At 38.9% G+C, this 26,104-nt stretch overlaps 1 protein-coding gene across 3 annotated transcripts in view; it reads right to left on the reverse strand.

Annotated features, from left to right (window-relative positions):
• The window catches only part of LOC124053190 (zinc transporter ZIP11-like), a 102,035-nt gene that overhangs the window by 68,620 nt on the left and 7,311 nt on the right, over positions 1-26,104 (reverse strand). For all 3 annotated transcript variants that reach the window (XM_046378199.1, XM_046378197.1, XM_046378198.1), the window contains exon 4: positions 9,864-10,022. In XM_046378199.1, the coding sequence (XP_046234155.1) occupies positions 9,864-10,022 (159 nt within the window). The remainder of the gene's footprint in view (positions 1-9,863; positions 10,023-26,104) is intronic.

A 26,104-nucleotide genomic window follows, 5' to 3' on the forward strand; every position in this document is an offset into this window, starting at 1 on the left:
GCGCACACAATGGTACTAGTCTTATTCCCACTAGAGCCTTTCATGTTAAATATGAATACACTCGTAATATTACAAGCCTGTGTGAAGAACAGAGCTCATCAAATTGTTTATCAAAGCACAATTTAGTTTAACAGTAAGCCAGATGCATCAGACATTCAGCCAGCTGCAGTGTCTCTTAGTGCCCTTATCTGTCATGCTGCAAGACTCCCAGTGTCATTTAAAAGTCTAATGGGAAACGGGAGGGCTCATTGCAGTATGAGGGAGACAACAAGTATGCTAAACATCCAGACAGTGATACTAGATTACTCCCTTCATATCACAGAGTTGTCAAAATAAAAAATAGCCTATATAAGGTTTTTGTTTTGTTTTTTTTTTGTGAATCCACAAGTTTTCTCAGTCTAAACTCCAAAGTGGTGTTCCTCTAGACATGAACTGAGGTGATTCACATTCTCCTTAATGGGGAAATTTTACAGTTCTGGGATGGGGAAAGAAAATAAACACCTGAACAAACAACCCAGCAGTCAAATTTGCTTACTGCCTGAACAGGTGCACCATGTAACCTTTCAGGGACCTGTATTGCCACTCTAGGAATCTATTCAGATTTTTTTGAAATCGGTTGAGTCATTGATCACAGGAGTCAGTTTACCAGTCAGTATTACTTGGACTATGAAAACATATGTATAAAGTTTTCTGTGACTCCGGTGAGCTTTAATGTGCTTTCACCCCCCCCCCCAAAAAAAAGATCGAGCCTCTAAGAGTGTAACCATTCTTAAAAAAAATCTGTCTTGCTATGTCAGAGGTTGGTTTGGCTTTTTATGTGCAAGTATTTTAATAGCAGACTCCCCAAAGTCAGCTAAAACAACAAGAACAGCGATTTATTGAACGGAAATACATTTTAGCTATTTGCAAACCAAATTCAACTTTTCTTTTTTCTTCTTACATAAAAAACATTGTTTGGTGCTCTGAGAGGTGTTATAATACCCAATACAGCAAGATGTTCCCCAAAAACAGAGAGAGAGAGAGAGAGAGAGAGAGAGAGAGAGAGATCCATGCTCAGCTATTAAAAGACAAACTGAGCAACAAACAGAACAGAGCAAAATACTTAAATCAGGACTCTGCTTAATTAAACTCCCTCTATTTTTGCCTCAGACAATCACTATCAATCAAAGCTCAGTGAATCGTCACCAGGTTGAAGGAGCGTGTCAATCACAACAAGAAAGGTTTGGGGGGGAAAAAATAAAAAACGGGACCAGAATTTTAAATTATGCAGTGACACAAGTGCACAGTGAACAAGCAGGAGGCTCATTTCCATTACATCTTATTATGTATGCAAAATAATGTAATAAAGTCAGCTAAGCTCTTTTGTGTGGAGGTATAATAAGGCACAGTGTATTGTCAGAACAAGAATAAGACGGGGATCCTCTGAGGTAGAGGAAACCTGTGTGACAGCAGAAGTGGGAGGAAAGTAACAAGGCCATTTTCAGCAGTCTTCTACAAATTGTGTCTGTGAGAGAGCACTCCAAACACACAAAGAGTTTGTGTGTTTGTGCTCCGTTGAAGCAGGCTCCCCAGATGGCTGTAATGTGTGTGCAATAACACTTCTTCCAGAGGGCCAGGCTTCTTGTGTACGGCTCCATCAGGCCTTGACTAAGAACTTCTAAAATGCTAGCAAATTATGAAATCAGACTGCATCATACCAAAGAAACAGACAGACATATCTTCTAGAGTCAGAAACATTGCTGTCTTACAAAAAGAGTCTGACCCTGGCAGATAAACAAGGCTCTAACTTTGAATTTTTACTGTGAATCGCACTTTGAGCAGCAGAACGGACTCCAAATACCCCCAACTCAGAGAGGATCCTGGTAACAACTCAGGAGTCCTGCCGACAGCTTCTGAGCAGGTGAAGAGTATCTTGATGTAAGACAGGTCAGGTATGAGTCAAAGATGATGGTCATTTGACTTGAATGTCCCAGTTTAAATGCAGAATCATTCACTTTTGTTTTGATTCCTGAATGGGAGGGGGTCAAAAATCAATCGCCCAACAAGAGTGCTGATATTGGAAAATTCTGCAAAACTCTGAATACCACTTTTGATTAAAAAAAAAAAACAAAGTTGTTTTTCAATCAAACGATAGCAAAATGATAGCCCATGGCATCTATGCTATGGTTAAAGTAAGGAAAGATAACCCTGGAAAATAAACTATGGTTAAGGAATGTGTAAGGTTAGACAACGAGAACACTTACTTAAGATTACACTGTTAATAATGATTTCAGATCTCTGCAAGGAAATGCAAATGAACATGCAGATCCATTACCGAGGCCACCCTGTACATCCTTACTTCCTGCTTCACTACATCACATTATGAACACAATTACAAGGTATACTGTGATATGTGTACTGACTCATGTTTTCCTGAGCTGTTATCCTGAGTGAGTACGGCAGCTTGCAAATGAAGGATTGTTTTAAACTTCCCACGTATGGCTGAATGTTGACTATTAGTTTTCAGTTTTTTGTCCAAAAAATATAAGTTTATGTTCATACTGTGCAGTTGCTTCAGACTTTGTCCCAGTTAGTGCCATTTTTTCTATTTTGATATAATATCTGGCTAAATATCTAGCTGGTACAAAGTCCTAGCTTTGACCATTGTGTTCATACGGTCCTTTCTTGGTTATTGTCCTAATTTGGGCAGTCAACCAAAATGATGGTGTGAAAGTTTCAGAGGTTAGAGAAACTACTCAAAACAAGCTTGGCGTTAGTCACAGTTTTACAGTCCCAGTTACAGAGTCCCAGCAGCCGAGACTTTCACACTGGGTAACCATGACTAAAAATCCCAGTCAGTCACTCCAGTAAGACAGCTATTCCACATAGTAAACAGTAAAGATGTCAAGTGTTTGCTATGCTTCTGTGCATGTGTCTGGTCATTGTTACTGCTGTCCATTCGGCTAAAAAGCTCCTGTATACTGTGTACAGGAAACCAAGATGTGGTGATATACTGTATACCAAGCCACAACGCTCCCTGGCTGTCAGCAATTCCCTTGTTTCCCATCATTATTTGTTGTTATGGTGATGGATGGGAGAGAGAAGATTATAATGTGAGAAAGTAGCGCTATATTTCAATCGAGTGAGAGCAGACACATTGCACACTCATATACATGCAAACACTATCTTCACACAAACTATCTAAGGAGTACAAGTGAGATTTTGAAAAAAATTAATGGAAATAGAGCGGAGTCAACCTGTTCCTGTACTTCTCTCTGTCTCTTTCATACCCTTCTTGCCCTCTTTACCATCCTTTTTACTCTATCTGTTCTTCCAAAGTACAGTACTCTTGTTTCCTCGTTAATCTTGCAACAGCTTGGACCCTTATCATCGGTCCTCTCTGTGACTTCAACCAAAGGACGAATGGAAACCTCAGCATGGGTTATGTGAACGATGAGAATTCAGAAATGCACTAAATTGACTTTTCCACTTTCTTTACAGAAAAACTGTCACAGCCATAACTTCCACCTTTCATCAATACCAGACTCCCACTGGGCACATGTCGAGATCAATTTATCTGGCTGCAAAACAGCATAATATGCAATACTATGGCTCTCTCCAGAAAATAATGGCCGTTCTTTGTGTGGTGTCAAACTTGTACTTTTAGGTGAGTGACCCTTGATTCAGTTGAAAGAAACCCTACAAAAAATACTTGAACATTACAAAATAAAGGGACAATTCCCAATCAAAAGAAAGACACGCAACAGGTGTTATACTGTACAAAACGTACACAGAAAAAGAAGTCATTATTAAAATTTAAGTAAATATTAAGGCTAATATGCCTGCAATATTGCATTGCAGGCAATAATGTATTATTTGCCCTCTTTGGGCACAGAAACAATTTGTAAAAATAAGATTAACATATTGTTAGATTTGAAGTTGATATCCTCTCTCTCAGAAAACAAATGCTGGTATCAAAAAGAATGGCACATTGTGTTTTTAAGTCCGCCTGACAAATATCACTACGGCATTCACTCTCTTTGAGCTCTACCAACTCCTGAGGGAAATATCTGACTATTTAGCTGCAAAATGCTGTGCCATTCTTTACCAGGTAAATGTATAAACAAGGAAGGGATTTCCATGAAAATCCGACATTGATGAAGCAAAGCAACAAAGCAATCAAAGGGAAAGGGAAACATGGAAATGTACAATATGGGACAGTGCTAAACATTTGCTTTTTACTACTACTACTACCACTACTTCGAGAAGGTGATCTGCATTTCCTCATCACAAAGGCATTTTTAGTGTGCCACTGAGACTGGCACCACTGTTAAACAACTGTTGGTGTGCACTCACTGTCTTGGCACAATTAACCTGGTGCATTGTGCTAATGCAACAGTAATTGCAATGCTAAAACACAGTGTCCAAAATCTATGAAAGCAGCTACCCTGAGAACAAATTGTTTGGTAAATTGTACCAGTTTCCTCTCCTTTATCCAGTACTAAAACTAATTACTCAAAAATGACACTGCCAGGTGGAAAGATTTATGAATTTCAATATGCCTGCTCATACTTGGGTTTAGAAACAAAAACTATTCAACCACTGGAATTTAAAGATAAAAAACCAACTAACGGACAAAATTAGCATATTTCAGACATTTTAAGACATTCATTTAATGTCATTCAAATTGCCTTAGTGTGAGGGGTAGAAAGACAGATATATGAGAAGAAAGAGGGTCACAGGACTGGTACTAAAATGTCTTTCTGGAACCATTACACAGTGTCTTGGTAACCTGTTTTCATCACCAGGCTCAGAAGCTCTTTCAGGTCCTTTGCCAGTCCTGTTCCCTCTCTCATCCTTATCACTCCCATCCCTCTCTCCCTGTCAAACCCAGCTCTCCCTCTCTGTCCATCTTGCCCTTCCTCAATCGTTCTTCCCATTCAGTTCCACTGTTTGTTGAGGAGGCAGTAAAAGTGGCACCAGCAGCTGTCCAAACACTGATGGCCCCCTGCTGTTTGCGTGCATGGAAGACCCCCCTATGTTCCCCGTTGATTTCGTGCAAGCTATTATCACAGCCTGACATCTCCACTACTGTCACCATGGCACCAAGGAAAGAAAGGGCTGAGGAAAAAGAAGATGAGGAAGAAGAAGAAGGACGACTCAAGAGAGGTGGAATATGAGGTGAAAAGCGGGCTGCAGGCAGCTGACGTGGAACTACAAGATAAAAGAACAAAGCAAAGATGAAAGCTGAAAAGAGATCCAGTGGGGAATTCAAAAGAAAGAAATGACACAGAAAAGATGAGGGGAATGAGGGATAAAATGATGTTACATCATGTCATTAAAGAAAAACAGGAGTCAAAGAAGATATGCAACTTCAGTGAGCGTGTCTGAGACCAAATAGCACAAATATAACTGCCAATGAAAAAATATTAAAAAAGACTAGTCCTGCACATTATTAATAGCTGTTGCAAATCTGCAGAGACATTGTACATTTTAACTATCACTGCCAGAAGCTAAGGTTCTATTTTTTCTTCAGGGCTAAATATAAAAAAAAAGGCACCGAGTCATGGTAAAGTAAGGTTCTAAAAATGATATTCTGGATCAATGTATTTTGGATCTGACAGAAAGAGTCACGGAAGAGCTATACTAGAGCTCCACTACAGCCTCAGTACGTACAAGTTTGTAATTGTTGATACCAAATATAACACATACTGTATGGTACAACCCAGTCACAGCCAAAACAAGCTTCTCCCTCACTTTCTTGGATGTCAGGGTTACATGTGACGGGGTCCACTCCAAATAACCAGTGACGACCTGCAGAACCTTACTGAATAGTTCAGATATTGTCAACTCAAAAGGCCTGAAGTGGCCGCAAAAAAAGGCGTAGCACTCTGAAAAAGGGGTGGCCTCGAGGTGGCCGCATGCTCTCACATACCCTCTCTTCCCTTACTATGAACAGTTGAAAGGAGCTGGAGTTCAGAGAGAAAACACAATATGGACACCGGTCTACCTTCACACAGGCAAAAGAACTTGTTTGACTTCGGAATCATAAGTCTTATTAAATATGCTGCTGAAATCAACTGAAATAAAAACAAAGAAAAAAAGAAAAGAATGTTTATAAGGATCCATCTAAGAACACACATGAACAAGCCTGAAAGAAAAACATAAAAGGGATTTAGTATAAGAATACGAAAATGAGGCCTGAACGAGGCTCACCGTGTCTGCTCTTCCATTGCTCACCACCCCTTCTGAGCAATTACAACAAGCTTACAAGAAAAGCACATTCTCAAGAAATACTGTTTCTCCACATCTTCCTCAAGTCAAAAAATACTCCTGAGTGCATTACTATGCAGCAGCATATTGCAACAGTATATCAAGCACTGGCTTCAGCATCTTAATCTAAGCACCAACTGGTTTTGAGGCAGTAGGCTTCCAGTCTACAAACCTATCGAGGGTAGTGGAAGCCAGAAAACTCTGTCTTTCTATGATGTTAGGTGTATTATTAACATGATATCAGTACTTCATGGTATGTTAAGTCATTACACCCATAGTGTATTCATCACCAGTTAAATTTAACACTTAACAGTCCCCTCTATTGTATAAACTTTCAACGCAGTACTTGCCTGCTGTGAATTCATCTGACCAGCATGTGCCCCGAAAGCTTTAAGCCTGGAGAAATGAAACCCATTTGACACTTTTGGCTCGAGAGTCTAAATGCTTCAAGAATGCCTTGTCTGCCCATCTCTTTTCAAAGCATTCCCTCTGTTTCAAACTACATCTAGAGTGCAGTTACTGAACAGCGGTATGTTGTTGGCCATGAAGGTCAGCTGCCCAATTAGCCCCTGCTGAGCTGAGGGGAGAGGCTGGAAATGACTGGGTTAAATCTTAAAGGTTACCTTTAAGGCAGACTTTGAGTGCAGCTGTTGGATCTCTGTTCGTTGTTTCAGAGAGAAGAGTTCTTTGGTCTGACTTAAGAGAAACTTTTATCATAATCTCTTTAGTGATAAACATTTCTAGTGCTGTCAGTGCTCACCAGGTAAGAAAGCTTGAAATTACTGAAGTGGTATCAACCACGCAAAAGCTGCAAAGTCCCACACATCACCGAATATTTGCATAAAATGATCTATGTACGCTTAGTATATACTGGGTGTAAATGTACAAATGCACTAAAAGAAATAATCGATGCGCCTCATTTAACATACATCATTTGATGGTCCTGTGGTGCACTGCAGGCATTAGATCTGAAACACCAACACCACAGATGCTCTTTCACATGCAGTAATCATACGGTATACTTATGGTGACACGGAGGACCTACGTTTAAAAGGATCGGAATGAAAACTGAACAGGCAACCACATATCGTGTTTATTATTCACACAGTATCAATATTTATGTTTTTAAACATCACAATTATCATCACCACTGGCATGCTGTGGCACCCCTAATTTCAAGGGAATTCAAATTAAACTTTCGATTTTTTCTGTTCAGAACACATAAACATGAGTGCACCTCAGAACTAGTAAACATGAGTTTGTCTGACTTCTGACTGAAGCAGAATGATAATCAGTAGGATGTTACCCGCACCCAGCACTAATCCCTTACTAAGCCTGAGGTCGTTATAGTTGTAGCCAAAATACTGAAACTGTACAAAAACCACAAACATGTATACTTCATGTATGTGTGCACCAGCTTGTTTATGTATGTATAGATGGGATGCACTTCCTGAGCCTTCTCTCTCCTTTGTCCTCAACAGACTGCTGTATGTGTGTCCCTGTATGTGTGTGTGCACGCATTGAGTTTATATACGAGTGTGTGTCATTTTGCATGAGTGTGCGTGACGGTGATGTGTCAGCCGCTCCTTCATATGTAATTCGCGTCACTGCTGCTGTCCCGGTGTGACTGCAGGAGCTTAAGGCAACATCTGCTCTCTGCAGCTCCGGCTGTAGTGGCTGCATCACGTTGCTGTCTGTCTCAGTCCCATCTCTTGCTTTCTTCGTTCTGTTACACTCGAGTCTCAAGAAGTTTTCTGAGATTTAATCATCAGATATTGCTGACATGTGGGAAATTATAATTGTTTATTTTAGAAATGGAAAAAGATAATTATTAAATCTTTGAGGTTTAGCTTTTTGTAATTCAAGGTTTGTACTTTCAGTACCCTTATTTAACTTTCTCGCTCACCGACTAATGTATCATTTATCAAAGTATACTAAGTTAAGCACAGCTGCACAGATTATCTTGTTCAAAAATATAATGACCTTGCTTCATTTTTCATAACAAGCTAAACATAAGACATTGAACTGATGCTGGAGAACCCAAAACGGTAGTCAAAACCAGTTAGGTTGAGTCCGAGGCAAGTTCAAGCTGCTACAGAACCAGGTCAAGACCAAACAAACAAAAAGTAACACAAGGCAACAAGACTAAAAAAGAGTATACAGCCATGTTGGTGGCTGTGTGAGGTTGTACTTAGGCACAACTCTGCTTTGAGCTCATGTAAGCGTGCTAACATACTCGTAACAGCAATGGTAACGTGTTGATGTTTAGAAGGCATAATATTCACCATGTCTTAATCATTATTAGCTTTTATTATGATCTACAGATACGTGAAATGTAAGAATCACCAAAATCATTAGCAATCATCATCTGAGCCCTATGAATGTCTGAAACAAATTTCACAGCCATCCATCCAACTGCTGTTGAGGTTTTTCAGTCTGAACCAAAGTGGTGGACCAACCTATCAATAGACAGACCTCCAGCTGAGGAGCAGCTACAATAAACTGGGCAACAACACATTGTACACCTAGCCTAATGTCCAAATGGAGGACAAATTTGTACTGCATTTTGATGACTGAGATTGCAGAGTAAATCAGACACACGAACACAAGTACAGAGGAGGTATAGGAGCATGGGGGTAGAGTAAGAAAGAAAAAAAGCATCATAACCATGGAATAAGGATCAAAACATCTCAGAGTATGAGAGAAGATGGAGATTTAAAAAAAAAAAAAGTTGACTGAGAAATGAGACTGAGATCTGACTTGAGTGCAAAGCCTTGGTAGTATGTAAACATCAAGAGGCCACATGAAGCTCATCCCTTCTTCAGAACTCAAGTAAAGCACTTTGTCTCAAGCTGTTACCTCTTTCAGACATTGACTTCTATTGTGTGGAAGTCAATGTGACAGTCACACCATAATTCACCAAGACAGCTTTTGTAATAACTGTGAGTAATAGTTCAGTGTCTGGATCCTTCATTCCCTAGAATTTTACTTGAAAGTAATTTCTGAAGAAGTCTTAAAAAGGAACATGTAATTGCATAGTAATCACAGCTAAAACTGATGAAAAAAAGACTGACTTTGAACGGAACCTTGTAATTTGAATTTGCATGCAAAAAGTCGAGATCTCAATTTATCCAATTATGAGTTCAGACGTCTGAAGTACTTTTAAGTCATTTTTGTTTTACAAATCAAAAATGACCATCAAAGACCATTTCACATCTTTAATTGCACTAAGTAGAAATATGACTTCGCAGAACATTTTTCTCATACATTATTACATAAATCGTGGGCTCATTCCTCTAATGGGGTCATCACGGAAATGTTTCATGCCCTGTCCTTACATCCTTTTGTTTTCTCGACATATCAGGTTCTTATTGTTCCTGTTTAAATTACCGTAATCTCCCTGAAGGTAAATATCTCCTCTCCTCGCATGTATCTACGTGTCCTTCTTCTTCTCTGTATAATAATTAAATGTCTGTGGATGGTCGACACAATTTACCAACCTATGCATAGACACACATACAGTATGTGCACCTGCTACAATCAGTGCTCACACATCACAACAAACACTAAAATGCGTGGTATTTATGAGGGTCTTTGGATCATGTTCTTACCAGCAGGGGCATTGCCAGGTCAGCAAAGTAAACAAAGGCTGCCCCAAGAGCGAATCCTACAGCCACAGGTAGGAAAGCATATGAGCCGTACTTCCCAGAATCCTCCGCCATGTCAATTGCTGGTGCCAACAATGACCAATAAGAAGCTGCCAACATTACCTGAAAGAGGGGAAAGACAGAAAGAAGGAAAACTTTTTATGAATTGCTGTGCAGCCCAATAATAAATAAGATTACAAATATTACGGTCACATAGAGACCTGCTGTATCATTCAGCATCGTCTCACATCCCTCAAACACACGGATCTAGAATGATCTAATATGTCATCACTAATTATGCACAATTTTAACTGTGAAGAGGTCACATAAAAAAATAAAATACACAAATTTAATGATTCAGTTTGACAGTCATGCTTTTAAAATATCTCATCCACTGGGATATAATCAAAAACCACTCATATGGACAGATTCGTTCTTAAATAGCACAACTGGGTGATTAAGGAGAACTTTATTTATAAATTTATAAATTTTGTCATATTTCAATTTTTTCTCTGAGGTCTGAGAAAAATTTGCAAGTGGTTAAGATCAGTCATACCAGTCAGGTGCAAATAATCTGTGTGTTGCCACAGGGTGAAAACACTTGCATGACTTGACAATTACAAACCCTTAATCTGAATTAAATGTGACTTTATAAAAATAACACTCAAATTATGTAAAATAAATAAATATATATATTAGACTCAAAAACTGAATTCTGTTCCATCATCATATTCATCGTGGTAGTTTGCTGAGTTTTTTCGTTTACTGTTATGATTTTAGGATTTTATTGGCATATTTTGGCTTGGTTTCTTATACAGTTGTTAAGAACATGATCACACAGTACACAGTAACATCACCTGTTGTAGGCTACAATATTGTCTTGTCCAAACATGGGCTGCTTCACCTGTTGTCACATTACAGTGCTGCTCTTATGGCGTGTTGTTGGCAATATATTCTAATTGTTTTTGTTCTTCTAACATCACTACAGACACATCACATTATAACAAATGTTCATCTGCTGATTCCAAAAAGCAGGGCATGACTCTCATCAGCATGCAACATTCTTCCTTCTCTTTAGTAATATTTGCATGAATGAAAATTACCCAGAAACAGGGTGGAAACAGGTAGTCTTATGTAGCAATTTGGGGCCATCAATTGTGTCAGTTCTGATCAAATCTCACGAACAGCAGCAAGTCGCACTCATCAAGTTGTAATGAACAATTAAAGAAAGTTTGAGAGAGTTTGAACCTGACTTAGATGATTCATAACAAGCAAACTTAAAAAAAGGTTTAGCATAAGAATACAAAATGCTCTTGCATGAGACTAAATGTTTGCCAGATCGTACTTCTTAGGACCAGTGTGCTGAGACAAAAGCGAGAAACCCAAAACTTTTGTGATACAAAAAAAACTAAAAAAAAACACTGCCAATGAATATTAACATTTACTGCCCTCAAAACTACATATCCATGTTTGAATAAATGGGGTTCGTCATTCTGCGCAACTGTCCAACGGATTCAGCACCTTTCTTGGTAATCCACCATGATCTGTTGCTCCAGAGCCTGGTCTGTTTGTATCAGCTGTCCAAACAGAGAGGTGAAAGGTCTGCATGTCTGAACACACACTTGTGAGCCTTTTCAAGCTGATGTATGCGCACAAAGTATCCACAGCTTCTGTATATCTAAGCTCTGAAGGTTGCCACATGCCAGTTTTTATTCTGTCAGGGTCCTCACCGCTCCTCTCAGTGCTGCCTCCTGACATCGTGTCAGTGCTGGAAATGTGAAACACGAGTCTACGTTCAGCCCTGCCAATCAAAAGTAATGGAGGCATTTTGTACGGCTGCAATCAGCAACCAGCCCTCAAAAGCAATATGCACGCCACCAGCATCAAGCCTAGTCAGCTTTGTCAATCAGACGGTGTATGAGAATGCCAAAGTTGACTCCATCTCATTTGGTCTGGCTCAAAATCGAACTCTGGGAGCAGAAACATGTGAATTAGGATAAACTAGACAGTTTTATTTTCGTCTTGTCCATGCATTCTACAATCAAAGACAAATGATCCATTCATCGCTTTCCGAGATGATCGTACCCTGTTTTTCATCTACAATGAAACCTATTTAGATGCTCAAAAACAGAATTCCTAAGTCACTGGCCCCAGTGAGGCCCCATGTGGGTTTCATGTTGGTAATCTAAATCAGTGATGCAAACGTCACATATTCTCAGTCATAAATTATCTTTCCAACTTAACCCCCATTGGGCTACACAAGGCAACAAGTGAGAAGAGGGAACAGCGTTACACAGGTAGGTACCTCCCAAATCTAAACATACTGTGTGGTCCTAAGTGTGTGGTCCCGATAATAATAAATAACATCGCATTCTAAATACATAGATTAAATTAATATGGAGCTACATAAGGTATCCATATATTTTATGTCCACTACATACAAAAAGTGGTATGTTTTAGTTGCTATACATGTTTCTGTGTAACCTGCAAACTCGTTAGAGGCTTTCTTCATTTTCACACTTTTCTTCATATCTAGCCACACCAACAGCATAACCAATAATCACAGAATACAACACACACTTGGGAGATTATTTTTATCTTCTACACCAGCTCTCTTCATATTAACTTTCCATCATCCACCAATCAAGGGTGCAATTCTGCAATCTGGGGGAACATCATGTACTTCTGTGCCAGGTGGTGAGTTGTCTACACTTTAATTAGGAACAATCCACAGCGAACAAAAGATTAGTTTGACACACTTCTGCTATAACTGACAAGCCTCAAAGGTGAACAAACCAGACTGATGACATTCCAACACATCATGTGTCACGCCTGTGAATTGATGCTTTGGGTTTCTTAGCGGATTGGCTTAGAAATGGGACAAATATCACTCACATCATGTCTTTGGATAATTTATATCATGGAAAAATGTCCTAAGATCAATTTTCACATCAAGTCACTTATATAGCAATTCTTAAGGGGAACGGTAAATTAAAATAAATTTACAAGGCCTCTACATCCAATTATCTTTAAAATTGATAGCATGGACAGCAGATATTCCAATGCATGTGACAATAGTTTTCACTACTTAGATAATGGTTCAACATTTTGGGACTTGCACTTTTTAATTTTGAACAGTGAGATGAGAAGATACTTCTCTAATGTCTCTTCAGTATGAAACTAAAGTATGGGACAATTTCATAAATACCCATAAAAGCACTATTTGTCATTTTTATACTTTTGTTTTTGTGCAGTTTCAGTACAAAGAATGGACAAAAAAACAAAAACACAAAAATAGGAAAGAGCTCAACTTTCTCTGAACATAGCCCTTGCCTGCTTTTACAAAATTATGTATAAGTGTGTCTACTTTTGTTTACCGCTTGCTCCATTTTCTGTTAATTTATTACCAGCATTCTTTCTTCTTAAATTTCCATTTCACTACCAGCAGAGTTCTTTCGTTCTTTCTTTCTTTCTTTCTGATTTGCTTCCAAAGCCAAGAAGCCAAACCCCAGATCCATTCGGCAATCTCTAGTGTCATTCATTAAGTAAGAATCCAACCCAGCCTCAAGGCTATTGAAACACCTGTCTAACTGTGATGCCAGTACCCAATTACTGCTTTGTTAGCTCACTCAGGGCCAATTACTAAGCCTTTTCCAGCTAGTTTTAGATGTAGACATAAAGCTTTCTGCTCCAGAAATATTATAATATAACCATGCAAACAGAGGTGGAGAACATCAGAATATACCTGCTTTAGCATAGGCACCTCAGAGAAGCTTGTGCAAAAACTCCAACTGAGGGTTGTTATCATTACTGCTATTTTTACTTTACCTTCATATTTTGACCTGATTGCTTTTGACAAAACTTGCCTGATTTCATTCAACTGGAAAATAACACTTTCAGACACTTGCAAAGCCATGTAAAAAATATGACATACATAGACAGACATACATAGAAACACACAGGATCCTTTTCAGATACAAATTTGTGTTGCACTTTACATCTGGGAAACAAACCACAAGTACAAGAGCCTAAGTCATGGAGAAAGAACCTCCAACTTTTTTTTGGCAACATTTTGAGGATGATAATTGGTGAGTAAATTGGCCCACTGACTATTCATCGAAAATCACCTTTTCTATTTTTTATTGAAGTGTCTCAAGAACTGGCCCTGCGATTGACTGGCGACCAGTCCAGGGTGTACCCTGCCTCTCGCCCGTAGTCAGCTGGGATGGGCTCCAGCTCCCCCGCGACCCGGACGGATAAGCGGTATAGAAAATGGATGGATAGATGTCTCAAGAACTATTGGATCGAATTCCATTTAATTATGCTCACACATCATAGTCCCCAGAGGATGCTGCCCAGTGACTGTGGCGACTTTTCAGGATAAGCCTTTCAAGATAGTATTAGAATAGTGTATAACTTGTAGATTTGAGATCACCAAACTTGTTCAGGCTAATCTTTATATACAGCATGTCACATTCAGATTATAATGGACTGAGAATATTTTTTCCATTTTAATTATGATTGTCTGGATAAACAGGAAGACAGACATCATAAAGTTCTACCTTAATCAAACTCAGAATCTCAAAAATGCTTTTCTAGACACCATAGGGTGCTCAGGTCTTGCAACCCTTTAGGGCAAACTAATGCAGTCTAGATGCTTGTGGCAGCATAACCAATCCTACAATTAGTGATTACTCTTCTCTACTTGGAGCTCTCACGTGAGTGATGAACAATCTTCACAACCAACACTGAGTCATCTGATGGTTCCACAACTGCATGTTTTTACATACAGTGGACTGTACATATGATGTACATGGTCCCTCAGTTGAAATTTATTATAAGACATCTATAATAGATTAGTGTAAAAAACTGTGTTAAATCTGTTAGTGTATGTTATATACTAAAACATATATGCCATTCAAAAAGGGAGAGAATTTTGATGAGAGCTGTCACAATTCTGAGCAGATGTTAATGCAGACACCTTCGAATCAAAGCTTAAAGTCAACATTTAAACATTGCAATCAATGATTTATTTCAAATAAAAAGTGTCGGAGCATAAAGCAAAAACAAAATTGTCCAAATATTCAATGGCTGCACTCTATGTGGAGAGTAAAGAGAAGAAAAAAGAACAATTGATCCCACTAAAGAAAGTATCGGCTGAGCATGCTTGTGTGTTAGGTTGACATGATGTTTTCAACTGTTATCTTGGAGCCACAGTCTTAAAAAAAGTAAATGAAATTACTTACTTAAAGCAAGCTCACAAAATAAAAATGAGCATGAGGATAGTGCTGATGAGTTCTGTCACTGGGCAAAGCAATAATGTCTATAGGCAAGTCATTGGCTTCTGAATGCTTGAGTTCTTCCAGTTTCTAAAATAACTGCAATATTTCTTCACCAGTGGTGGTTAGCGGCTCTATCACCTGATTACAGCCTGTGGCAAATGGAGAAATAAGATGGGTAGAGAGTTTGATTGATTGCCAAGATAAAGAAAGGCACAACTCAATACCTGCCCTACACACAAGTCCTACTTTTCAAAACGATCACTGGCCGGCTCCCTTCATTGTGGGAGCAAGGCAGACATGCATGTTTTCATCTCACCATCTACAGCATTTCTGTGTGGACCCCCACCAGGTTTCCAGATAAAGATAAAGACTAAACTGAGCTTCAAAGTGGTACTTAAATGATCCTCTCAACATGTGTCTATTGCCAGTCCCACTGGTCCTTTTCAAGGGCCTGCATTCCCTTCCCGATGTAAAATGTCCCACTAAAGAGAAGCTGCTTCCATTCATTTTCCCTCTCTGATCACTCCATTTTCTTTCCTGACATATCTTCTATTCCATCCATTATGTCCCTGTCTATCCAGAAGCTTATAATGTTCAAAGTTGTCCACTTTCTCCCACTTAATCTCCAAGCTTCATCGATCCCATATTGGTTCCTGTGTCTCTCTCTCCATATGCCACCATCATTCATCATTTAATTTAAGCATCTTCAATTTCTCATTTCCCCAGATGTCTCGCTGATGTGGAAAATTCCACAGTGTGCTTATTTTATGTTTGGCTGAAGGGATTTAACAAATTTAAATGTTCCTTAATTTTTTTGTTTGTTTGTTTGTTTGTTTTTTTAAAGGAAAACCACTTCTGCAGAAAGGCTGTTGCGTAATCAATGGGCAGAAATCTGGCTGTTTCATTCCAGACAATTACACACTGAAACTACATATTCAGTGATAACCTCTAATAAACCATTCTGGAGATGAAACACCAAAACTCCACGCACAGACACAGCTGTGCATTGAGCTAAATGCTAATATCAGCATGCTAACAGGTTCTAATGACAGTGTTAAGGCAACATTATGCAACTATTTCACCTTAAATCAACAACAAGGAACTTTTAACCCAACAGTTATGAATCTGTTATGTAAGATCCAATTGTACTTTTGCCAGATCCAACTTAATATTGATGCCTCTATACGCAAGTAAGACTGTGTGTGCCTCTGTCTTATTATTTATGCCTGTCCCCATGTCCGTTTCTTTGCAACATCAGACTTACAGTACGTGCACCAGAAGAGCATCTGTCAACCTTTGTGACTCGACAAATTAAGAGATTTAACAGCATTCAAATACGATCATGAATTGGCCCTCTTACTGTTAGACAGATTCGTAACATTGGAAATGTGGATAACTAGCTTTCTCATCTGTGAGTGAGTAACACTGAACAGCACAACCTCACACGTGATTAACTATGGGTGCTCAGCTTAATCGAAGAAGGAACTAACTTAATATTCTTAGTACAACATCCTGGTAAAGCCAAGAGGACCAACGAGGACGCTGACAGAGGAAGCTTAGAAGAAAAAAAAAAGGGTGAAACAAGCATCAACGCTTTCGGTTGTCGGCAAGTGAATTGCACTCCTGTCAGGGTGCTAAGTTGCAGCAAAAACAATACTTGTATAACATCGTTTGAACATCCTGATGTTAAGCAGGTAAAATGTTAACCATATGAACTATCTTAGTTTAGTGTGTCAGGATGCTAACACAAAGTAAAACTGAGACTGATGGGAGTGCAACTGATTCAGTAGGTATTTGAACATAAATCAAAATGGCAAATTCAAAATTTAGACATGATGATGGTGGTGTGAGATGAAAAGTTAAGGGACCACTGAAGTTGCTGTCAACATGATAACTCGATGATGGGGTTACGGGAGAAGTCATTTTTTACTAAAGCTACTGGGATTCATCCTCTGTGGACCATGAATTCATGTCCGAAATGTAGTGCTACTTCATCAAATCATCCAACTTGAGACACAGATAAATTAAAACATTAGAAGTCATTAATGTTGATCCTCTGGGTATCATGAACGTCATTACAGTATTGCCTGGCAATCAATCCAACAGTTATTCTGGACCAAAGGGTGGCTCTCAGGATAAGTAGAAACACATGAGAACTGATTAATGTTGAGAACTTTCATGAGACAGTCAGTGCTTGTAAGAACAGATTTAACTCACCTATCTCTGAAGTCTCTCCTGAAACAAGTAGTGCTGTATTGATCAGTTCAAAAGGTTCATCTTCAATCTGCTACAGCATATTGAAAGTGAACAGCACTGATACCACTATCAGATGCCTGAATGGCAAATCACAACAGCTAAACAGATAAAAGCATGAGCAAAACTTTATCTAATTATATTTAAAGCTTCTGACAGCTATGCAGCCTATTACTCATTTAAATCCTGTAATTTCATAGATGCAGTACGGGATTAGCTTTAGATCTCCAGTAATGTTACATTAGAAAAACTTGTTTGTGTTCCATAGAACAAGGAAAAGAAGCCGATTTCTGCACAGTGCTGGGGATGAAAAAATGCACAAGACGTAGGATTCTCTCAATAATTCACTAGGCTACATGTTTACAATCGGGGAGAAAAAAAATCTTTAAAGTAAGCTATGATTAAGACTACTGCATATGATAAAATACTGGCATTCAAATGAGCCAGAGCCCACCAAATCTTTTCTCCCGACCCTTATGTGTTGCTCTGGCTGGCTACTCCATATCCTTACAGAAAGCACTGAAAGGACCAATCTTAAAATTCTTAAAACGAAGGCTTACATTCTACTGACATCATCTATACCTTAGAGGACATTCGACCTTGTTAGTCATCCTCCTGTGCCTCTACGTGGCTAGGATTGCACAGGGGACAACATACAGGGATAAGGAAAGAGATTAGTCTGAAGCTATTTGGTTGAAAATGGAAAGACAAGAGCACTCTGACAGACATTAACCATTGATGGAGAAAAGCCTGAGATGGTATCCTGCAGATCTGGCTTTTTATTGAACCTAAGCTTTGCAGAAACTCAGACTGAGGCTCTCATTTCTGCTTCCATATATTATTTTCCTGCAGCATTGAGCGGATCTGAATGTATTTGTAAGTTATCATTCATCAAGTGAAAATACTACATATTGCTGTTGGGGTTTGGCTGCTAGACATATTGAGCAGTTAATTTTTTAGTTTTATCCTGTAACGGGTTATATTTTACAGTCTTGTTCCATAATTTATCACAAATACATTCAATAGATGAATCATTAGTTGCAGCACTACTTTGGTTTGACTTACCCGTAAGGTATCTAAGAAATCAATTAAAAATGTAAAGAACGTTTTTCCACAATTAGAATAACATATTCCTACCAGAAAGGGTTACTGATATCTGTGCATATATTACGGCTCTATGGGGCATACTACCTAAGGATTTGCAATCCTTTTTAACTGCCTAACAGTTAAACTGCATTTCTTGTTTTCTATGGGATCAAACGAAGATACTGTGGTGCTGTGGGAATGGAAGACAAGCAGCACCACTAACAGTAGCATGCTTGGTCTCATGCAATATGTAATTTAAGGCGTTCCGGTTTAGAGGCGCAAGTAAATACATACAGTGCAACACAAACAGCTTCTGTGCCTGATTTATTATTACGAATTAATGACTGCTTTAGAATAAACTGTATCTTAGCACCTAGGAAAAGCAGGTGTAAAATTAGCAAAACTGTTTAATCAAACACATAAATGAGGAGACTAAATCTTGATAAACAGCAAGTAAACAGACCAAAGAACTCATCAGCGACACACAGTGTGAGGGAGCTGTGAGGCATCCCTCAGCTGGTAAAGCAATTTGTGCCAGATAGATAGCAAGAGTATTTTTACTATCGTTATCATTATTATCATTCCAATAATTGCAAACAATAATTAGTTACTAATAAGTATGAAGATTGTAACCAATCAGCCACAATATTAAAACCACTGACAAGTGAACTAAATAACAATTAACATTACAATGCAATGTGTTGCACTGCATTACAATGCAATATCGAAATATTTAATCTAATTTAATTTTAAGTTACTTTATTAATCCCAAGCTGGAAAATTACTTCTCTGCATTTAACCCATCACTGATTGAAACACACACACATGCAACATGCAGTGGAACACACAGGAGCTGTGGGCTGCATCAAGCGCCCGGGGAGCATATATTGGGGTTTAAGTACCTTTCTCAATCGCACATCAGCCATATATATATATATATCAGTAAATGAGCTTCACTGGACTGCTGGACTGTACCAAGTTTAACTGAGGAGAAGGGTGATCTCATTTTTTAAATTGGTTTCTTGTTTGTTTTTAGCTTATTTATGTTTTGTTTCAGCTGTATCAATAATGTCAGTACTAAATATTAAATATCCCTTCTTCAGTCTTCATTTACTGTTCTAACTGTGCTGTCAAATGGTATCTTTGTGAGGCTTCTTTTTCCACCACACACGATACATATTGCAGCAAATTAGAACATGCAACATGATGACTTCAACATCACACATTTTATTAATGTATTTATTCATAATTATTATTATTATTATTATTTTTAAACCAGGATGGTCCAATTTAGGCTCAAAATATCCTCTTCTGGGAAGTCTTGGTCAAAGCAGCAGCAGAAGAAACATTTTCACATTAATAAATAAATAAATAATTTTTTTAAAATCACATAAAAAATTAATTTCACATGCTAGAACACATATAATGCATCAAAGCAGCACAAGGGAAAAATAAGAGAGGCATACAGGCTTACGTTAAGAAAGGATTATGTAAAGCAGTTTCCTTCAGGCTGTTTGTAAGACCTTTAAAGGTTTTCCAAGGAGGGCATGCTTTCAAGGTAATGGCGTTTTGCAACTCATTCCATGTGTAAGGTTTATAAACTACATCAGCAGCAACCAAACAGTCTGTTAATTCCAATACAAAGTAACCTTTCTTTGGCTGTGTGGCTTTCTGCGTGAATTTGTGTTTCTCCCGGCCTTTAATGGCTAACATCAAATTTGTTCTATTCGCAAATGACTGAAGTAGCCGAGAAGGCCTGTGACTTGTTTACATCAATAATCAACCAAAAGCTTTCCAAATTATTTTTCATAATTTCAAATTTAACCAATTGGATTCATAACTTTAGCTCCCATTTAGCCTTCCTCTTGTGTGAGAAGCAGCAGAAAAAAACTTTCCAGACAACATAACCAGCCATTAGATCATATTTATCAGGAGTTTATGCAAATTACGCTGGGAACCCACAGCAGGAATCTCTCTTCAATACATTTAAAGCATGTCTATAATAAAGTGTGGTCACATTCTGTGTCAAGTAATACAAAAAGACAGAAACACAAGAAGCTAATAATACTTTTATTATTATATCACACAGAGGTGTCTACCAAGTACAACGGCACAGCAGAATCCTTGCAGCTAAAGTCAGCTGAGCCGTGGGAGACTTGTGATAGGCCTATATGTCAAATTAAATTCTGCTAAGAAATAATCAAATCACGCAGGCACCAACGCTTTGCCTTCCTCTCCACTCAGAACAGAGAAAATTTAAGAAATAAAAGCATTACACAATCTGAGAAACATTAACAAATTGTTCTCTGACACTCTAAACCTGAGGAGGCGGCGATCACCTGTTAAGGAACAGATCAAATAGTACATGTTCCTACTGAGAGTCGAGGAAAATCTAAATGCTGTTCAAGCTGCTGGTTGAAAAGCCTGCCAACAATCCATATTCATGAGAAAGCTTGACATTGTAATTCTACAGCACTGTGACGTAGATGCATCAAAGCCCACAATGTCATATCTTTCACAGATCACCTCCAATATCACTGAAGAAATCTACAGCACTTCACAAGGATCTGAGGAAAACTGAGCCTGGTATAAATGGAATATAAATGCAGGATATACTGTAAATACAGTATGAGATGAACTATGGCGCTAAAACTTAAAGGAAAAGTCACATATTACAAAACCACTCCAGTGAAAGTAAAGTAAAAAACAAAAAAAGATTAACTGTGCAGGTTAATAGTATGTCATTACTTGCCACCACTGAGAAAATATATGCCAATGCATGCACTGTGTTTCCATACTTTGACTGCCCAGTGAGCACGCAAAAGTTCTTTTAGCAGAACGGTCACAAAAAAGTTCTTGTAGGTCAAATACATTAGCATTCCAGGCATTCAGCTGATAAACATCAGAGCGCTGATGAATACTATGCGAGCACAACAGCAGAAAAGCTTTAAATTTAAGCGAAAATCACAAGTTGCAATATGACAACAAAAGATGTCACATATTTTTTTATTTTCTTGTAACACAAAGCTGAGGCTGATGCCATTTTTGGGGCAGTCGTGGATCAGCGGTTAGGGTGTCGGACCCGTAACCGGTGGATCGCTGGTTCGATTCCCCGTCCCGGTGTCCATGGCTGAGGTACCCTTGAGCAAGGTACCTAACCCCCACTGCTCCCCGGGCGCTGCACGCGGTCGCCCACTGCCCCGGGTTTGCTGTGTGTGTGCACGTCACTTGGGTGGGTTAAATGCAGAGCACGAATTTCGTTGGAGTGAGTTCCCTCCAATGACAAAATATGTCACTTTAATCTTTAATCTTTTTAATCTTTTGTTGTAAATTTCATCATAAACCAAAGTACTGGACAAAGTAAAATTTCGACTTGATGATCATCTTGAAGGGAACATGAACATCTTAACCAAGTTTCACGGCAAGCCATCGACTGGTTGTTCCCATACTTCACTCTGAAATGTGCCATGAGGCACTAAATGTAAAGTCTGAGAAGCACCAGTCAATAGGTTAGCTCCTCTAGCAACTATAAATGTCCATTTAACAGCTGCTGCGATATATCATACTGACATGACTATTCCTAAAGCCATGCCACTGCAGGGCTAAAATACCCCATAGAAATTTAATTTGTGATTCTTTAGAACAAAGGTTCACATTCCCATCATTGCTCAGTTTAACATTCCTACAGTTTCACAGTTGTCAATAATTATCCTGCTGACAATCAAACATCTCCCCTGATGCAATTTGGGATTAAATGCATCTCAAAAAGTGCATGTCCAAAGGTGGATGAGTGGACATTTTTTTTGGAATGTGTCATTTTTTTTTCTTGTAAAGATTTTCTCAGGCCTTCATCCACATAATTATTTCTCTAACCTTTAGGCAGCCAGCTGCCACCTAGCCTCTCGACTCGGCTGTAAAGGTGCTAACCTGAGAGGAGAGCGTTGAACGGAGATTACAGAGCAAATGTCATGGGAAGAGGAGTAAAATCTAACAGCCAGGGTCTAGAAGCCAAGCTGCCATTCTCACTGCACTGAGCTCATGCTATCGGGGATATGAATTATAGTTAAACACGGCATACAGTATCTCTGAATACTAATGCGATCAGTGACATTCAGCCAATTTTCCATCTGAAGCATGTAAGACCGCAGGCTGGTTTAGTATGCTATAAGCGGCATACAGCCTGCAGCTTTCCAACATCCAAGGATAAAGTAATCACACGGCATATTTAAAGCAGCGTGGAAAGAAATGTCTGAGCGAGATGACGAAGACAGTGTTTCCCCCGATTCTGTCACTTTGTTGGTTTTACCCTCATGCTAACAGTGCATCTTACAAGGAGTGACCATGAGTCATTTTCTTTGATCTTTTGATCTGCTCAGTCATGCAAATAACTATAGATATCTTACTTATTCACGCAAGGATAATAAGAACGTATTATTTTACAAATGTAGGGGAAAAAAAACTTACTGATTAGTGAACAAATGCTGCACTGTTTGTTTGAAAAGAACTATTTTGGAAAGCTGCAAGATTTCTTCTGATTTTATCAAGAATAAATTGGTCACTATAGCCACTTTTTTATTACACCAAAATTAGTGTGTATATGCAGGTTTTTTAAATGTTGGTAAACCCACTAAAAACAGGCAAATAAGTTCCCTTCCCCATTCAACACTGACTGAAAGATGTTCGAGTGCTGCTGTTTCCGCAAGTACATCCAGGACTAAGACGAAACATAAGATCATTGTGTCAGAAGTGGTGAGAATTAGCATGGCCGCCCAAGTGTCATGTTTCCATCAAGCGGATCTAGAGTCAATAAATGAAGAAAAGCAGATAGCAAATTGGGAAAGTAATAAGCAAGTGTGACTGGCTGAGAGGAAACTAAGCGCCTCCAGCCCCACGATTTATACTCCACACCACCCAGCCCTCCACGTGAGGCATGCTGCACCTCCCGTACTTGAAAACAACACATTTTCCCCTCGATGACCTTGTGCCCCATCTCTCTGCTTCTGCATTCCTTCTTCACCACTGCACCTTATCCGATCATTACAGCTTCCGCACTGCTTTGTCCCCATAGCCACTCAGCAATTCAATCATCAAAGTGACACTTATGATGGACACTTACGATGGAAGGATGTTCTGGAAAAAACATTTCATATTCCACAGTTTCTCCACAGAGAATGAGCAGAGCCTTGATAGTTAACTAAAGCCGTGTAACACTGAAATCATCCCAGTTCTTTGAGGAACATTGGCAAAACTTTGAGGAACATAAACAAACCTTAATGTTCCACTTAGCTTGAAATACCACACAACGGAACATGAAACACAATAGGAATATCTGTGGTGTCCTTATTGTTTATAAATGTGGATGCATGCATGAGGACAAGAAAAAAACTATAAACCTAACTTTAAGGGCTCATTTGCTTCTTTTCTAAGGAAAGTAGCTATTCTTTATTACATTCCCAATACTGCATCCTGATATTCCCGATAACTACTCTCTCCCCGTCAGGACACTCATTCACCTCACACACATCGTGCATCTGGCAGCAGCATGACAACAGAACTAGAGCCCATATGGACAAATGCCTGCACCTCTGCTACAGCCTCGATAGGCCTGTTTTCAACCTCTGTGCACGGAATACCGAAAATCACCAAAGGGCCTTTTGGAGAACGTGTGGGCTGAATTCTGTGAAATATGGCACCTTAAGAAAATCCCACATGGTATAATTACATAACATGCTGTTTGTTGGCAAATTGCTCTCGTTCACACTGGCTTACAAGCCTTTGTGCATTACACAGGCCATTTGTTTTGTTTCAGCACACGAATTACTTTATAAAAATTTCAGTCTTATTCATATGAGTGGATAGTCAGCCAGTCGGAGCCAGAGAATGACATGCATTAGGGAAATTTATGGATAAGTCAGTCTTTCATTGCTTCAGTCTCAGCTGTTGAAGTAATTGCTGAGAAAGTGCCCCTGCAGCTTTGTTTTTGCATTTAAGAGTTTAAGTTTGCTTTTGCAGCAGCAGCAGCAACAGTCTATACACACCTACAGGATAAGAAGGAGTGTACAATAGCACGGTAAGGTTCCATAGTTATTACGCAACTAACAATCATCTAAAAATCACGTTTGACTGAGGGTCGAGAAGACGACTTTCTGACAGCAGTGCGTGTTACACATACTGTGGAGCCTCCTACAAGCAGAAGGCCAGTGAGTTTCTATCAAAATTTAATGACACTTGCAATGGTGTGGATCCAACAAATTCTGACAACTGCTCCGGATTCAGTAACTTGTTGCAGTAAGAATGAATTGAAAAAATATCACGGCTTAGTAGAAATATTAGGCGGGACACTAAAACATGTGGGGTTTTTTTATTAACTAGAACTGATAAAAATAGCTCACTGCTATCACTTATTCAAACCACCTTGTGATAAGAATGTGTTTCAATCAATCTGCTATGAAGTCAAAGAATGAACCTTCAAGCTCAACTAATGAAAGTAACCTTCACATAAACAACATTCCACTTATATTTTTGGCTTCCACTACTTCAACACAGTGCTGCATTGTTTCCTGAGGTCTGTATTAATGTGCATTCTTGCGATGTTTTGTCAGTGCTGTTGGTCTCCTCTCATCGCCCATTTGTGTGTCATGTAGACTCAGCCACAACATCAAGAATCATGCCTCCATAATGCGTGTGTTGAGGCTATCGCGCTAATTAATTCGGTGTCTTCATTTATGCTCGGACGAGTGATTTTATTTATTTAACTGGCAGCGACACTGAAAAAGAAAACACTCATTTTCTTTATCACGTGGCAGAGAACTTGTCGGGTATGTGTGGTATTACAGCTCTAATGGACGATAAAAACACAGTAGTGAAACCCCACTTAGTTTTTCGGTGCACATTAAACCTAAATTTCAAAAACTCATTTTCAGTAGAGGTTTTGCGGGTGGAGTGGTGCTGTGCTAAATCCTGGAGGAGATATAATTCCTATCCCGTGGCTGTAATACATCTGAATGGAGTAAATATGCACTTTTCTCAGATCTCATCTGAGAGATAAACAACCTCTCTGAGCCGGCAAGGAACCATTTACTACTCCAAGACAGGAACCAAAAAACTTTGGAACTCATATTTGCTGGATTATATTTCTGCTCCTGGCTTGTTGAGAAGTAAAAATGAAATTTCTAACTGTACAAAACTGAGCCTACTGCCACCAGGACAGGAAACATTTCAAGTAGCACAACACATTTATATTGGCCACTACTTTTTGAAGGAAACATAATATCAGTCAGATTATGTTCAATGGCTACAACACATTCCAAGGCAGCAGGTAGTGTGATTTTACACAGCAGTGAAAACATATCAGCCAATGAAAATTGTTTATACATGACTGTAATTTGAAAAAAAAAAAAAAACAGCTCAGGGTGCCTTCATAAATTGTCTGTGCAGGAACTGAAAAATGCTCTTAGATAATAATTTAAAGAAACAGTCGACTGGGCTTAAATGTTGCCCATTAAAGTCCCTACCAGGTGCTGCTTTTTTACTTCTATGCAAGGATAAACAGAGCCATTACCTAAAACATGGCAAGAGAGATGG

This window comes from Scatophagus argus, chromosome 21 (assembly GCF_020382885.2).
Source record: "Scatophagus argus isolate fScaArg1 chromosome 21, fScaArg1.pri, whole genome shotgun sequence".
In the NCBI taxonomy this organism is placed as follows: Eukaryota; Metazoa; Chordata; class Actinopteri; family Scatophagidae; genus Scatophagus; species Scatophagus argus.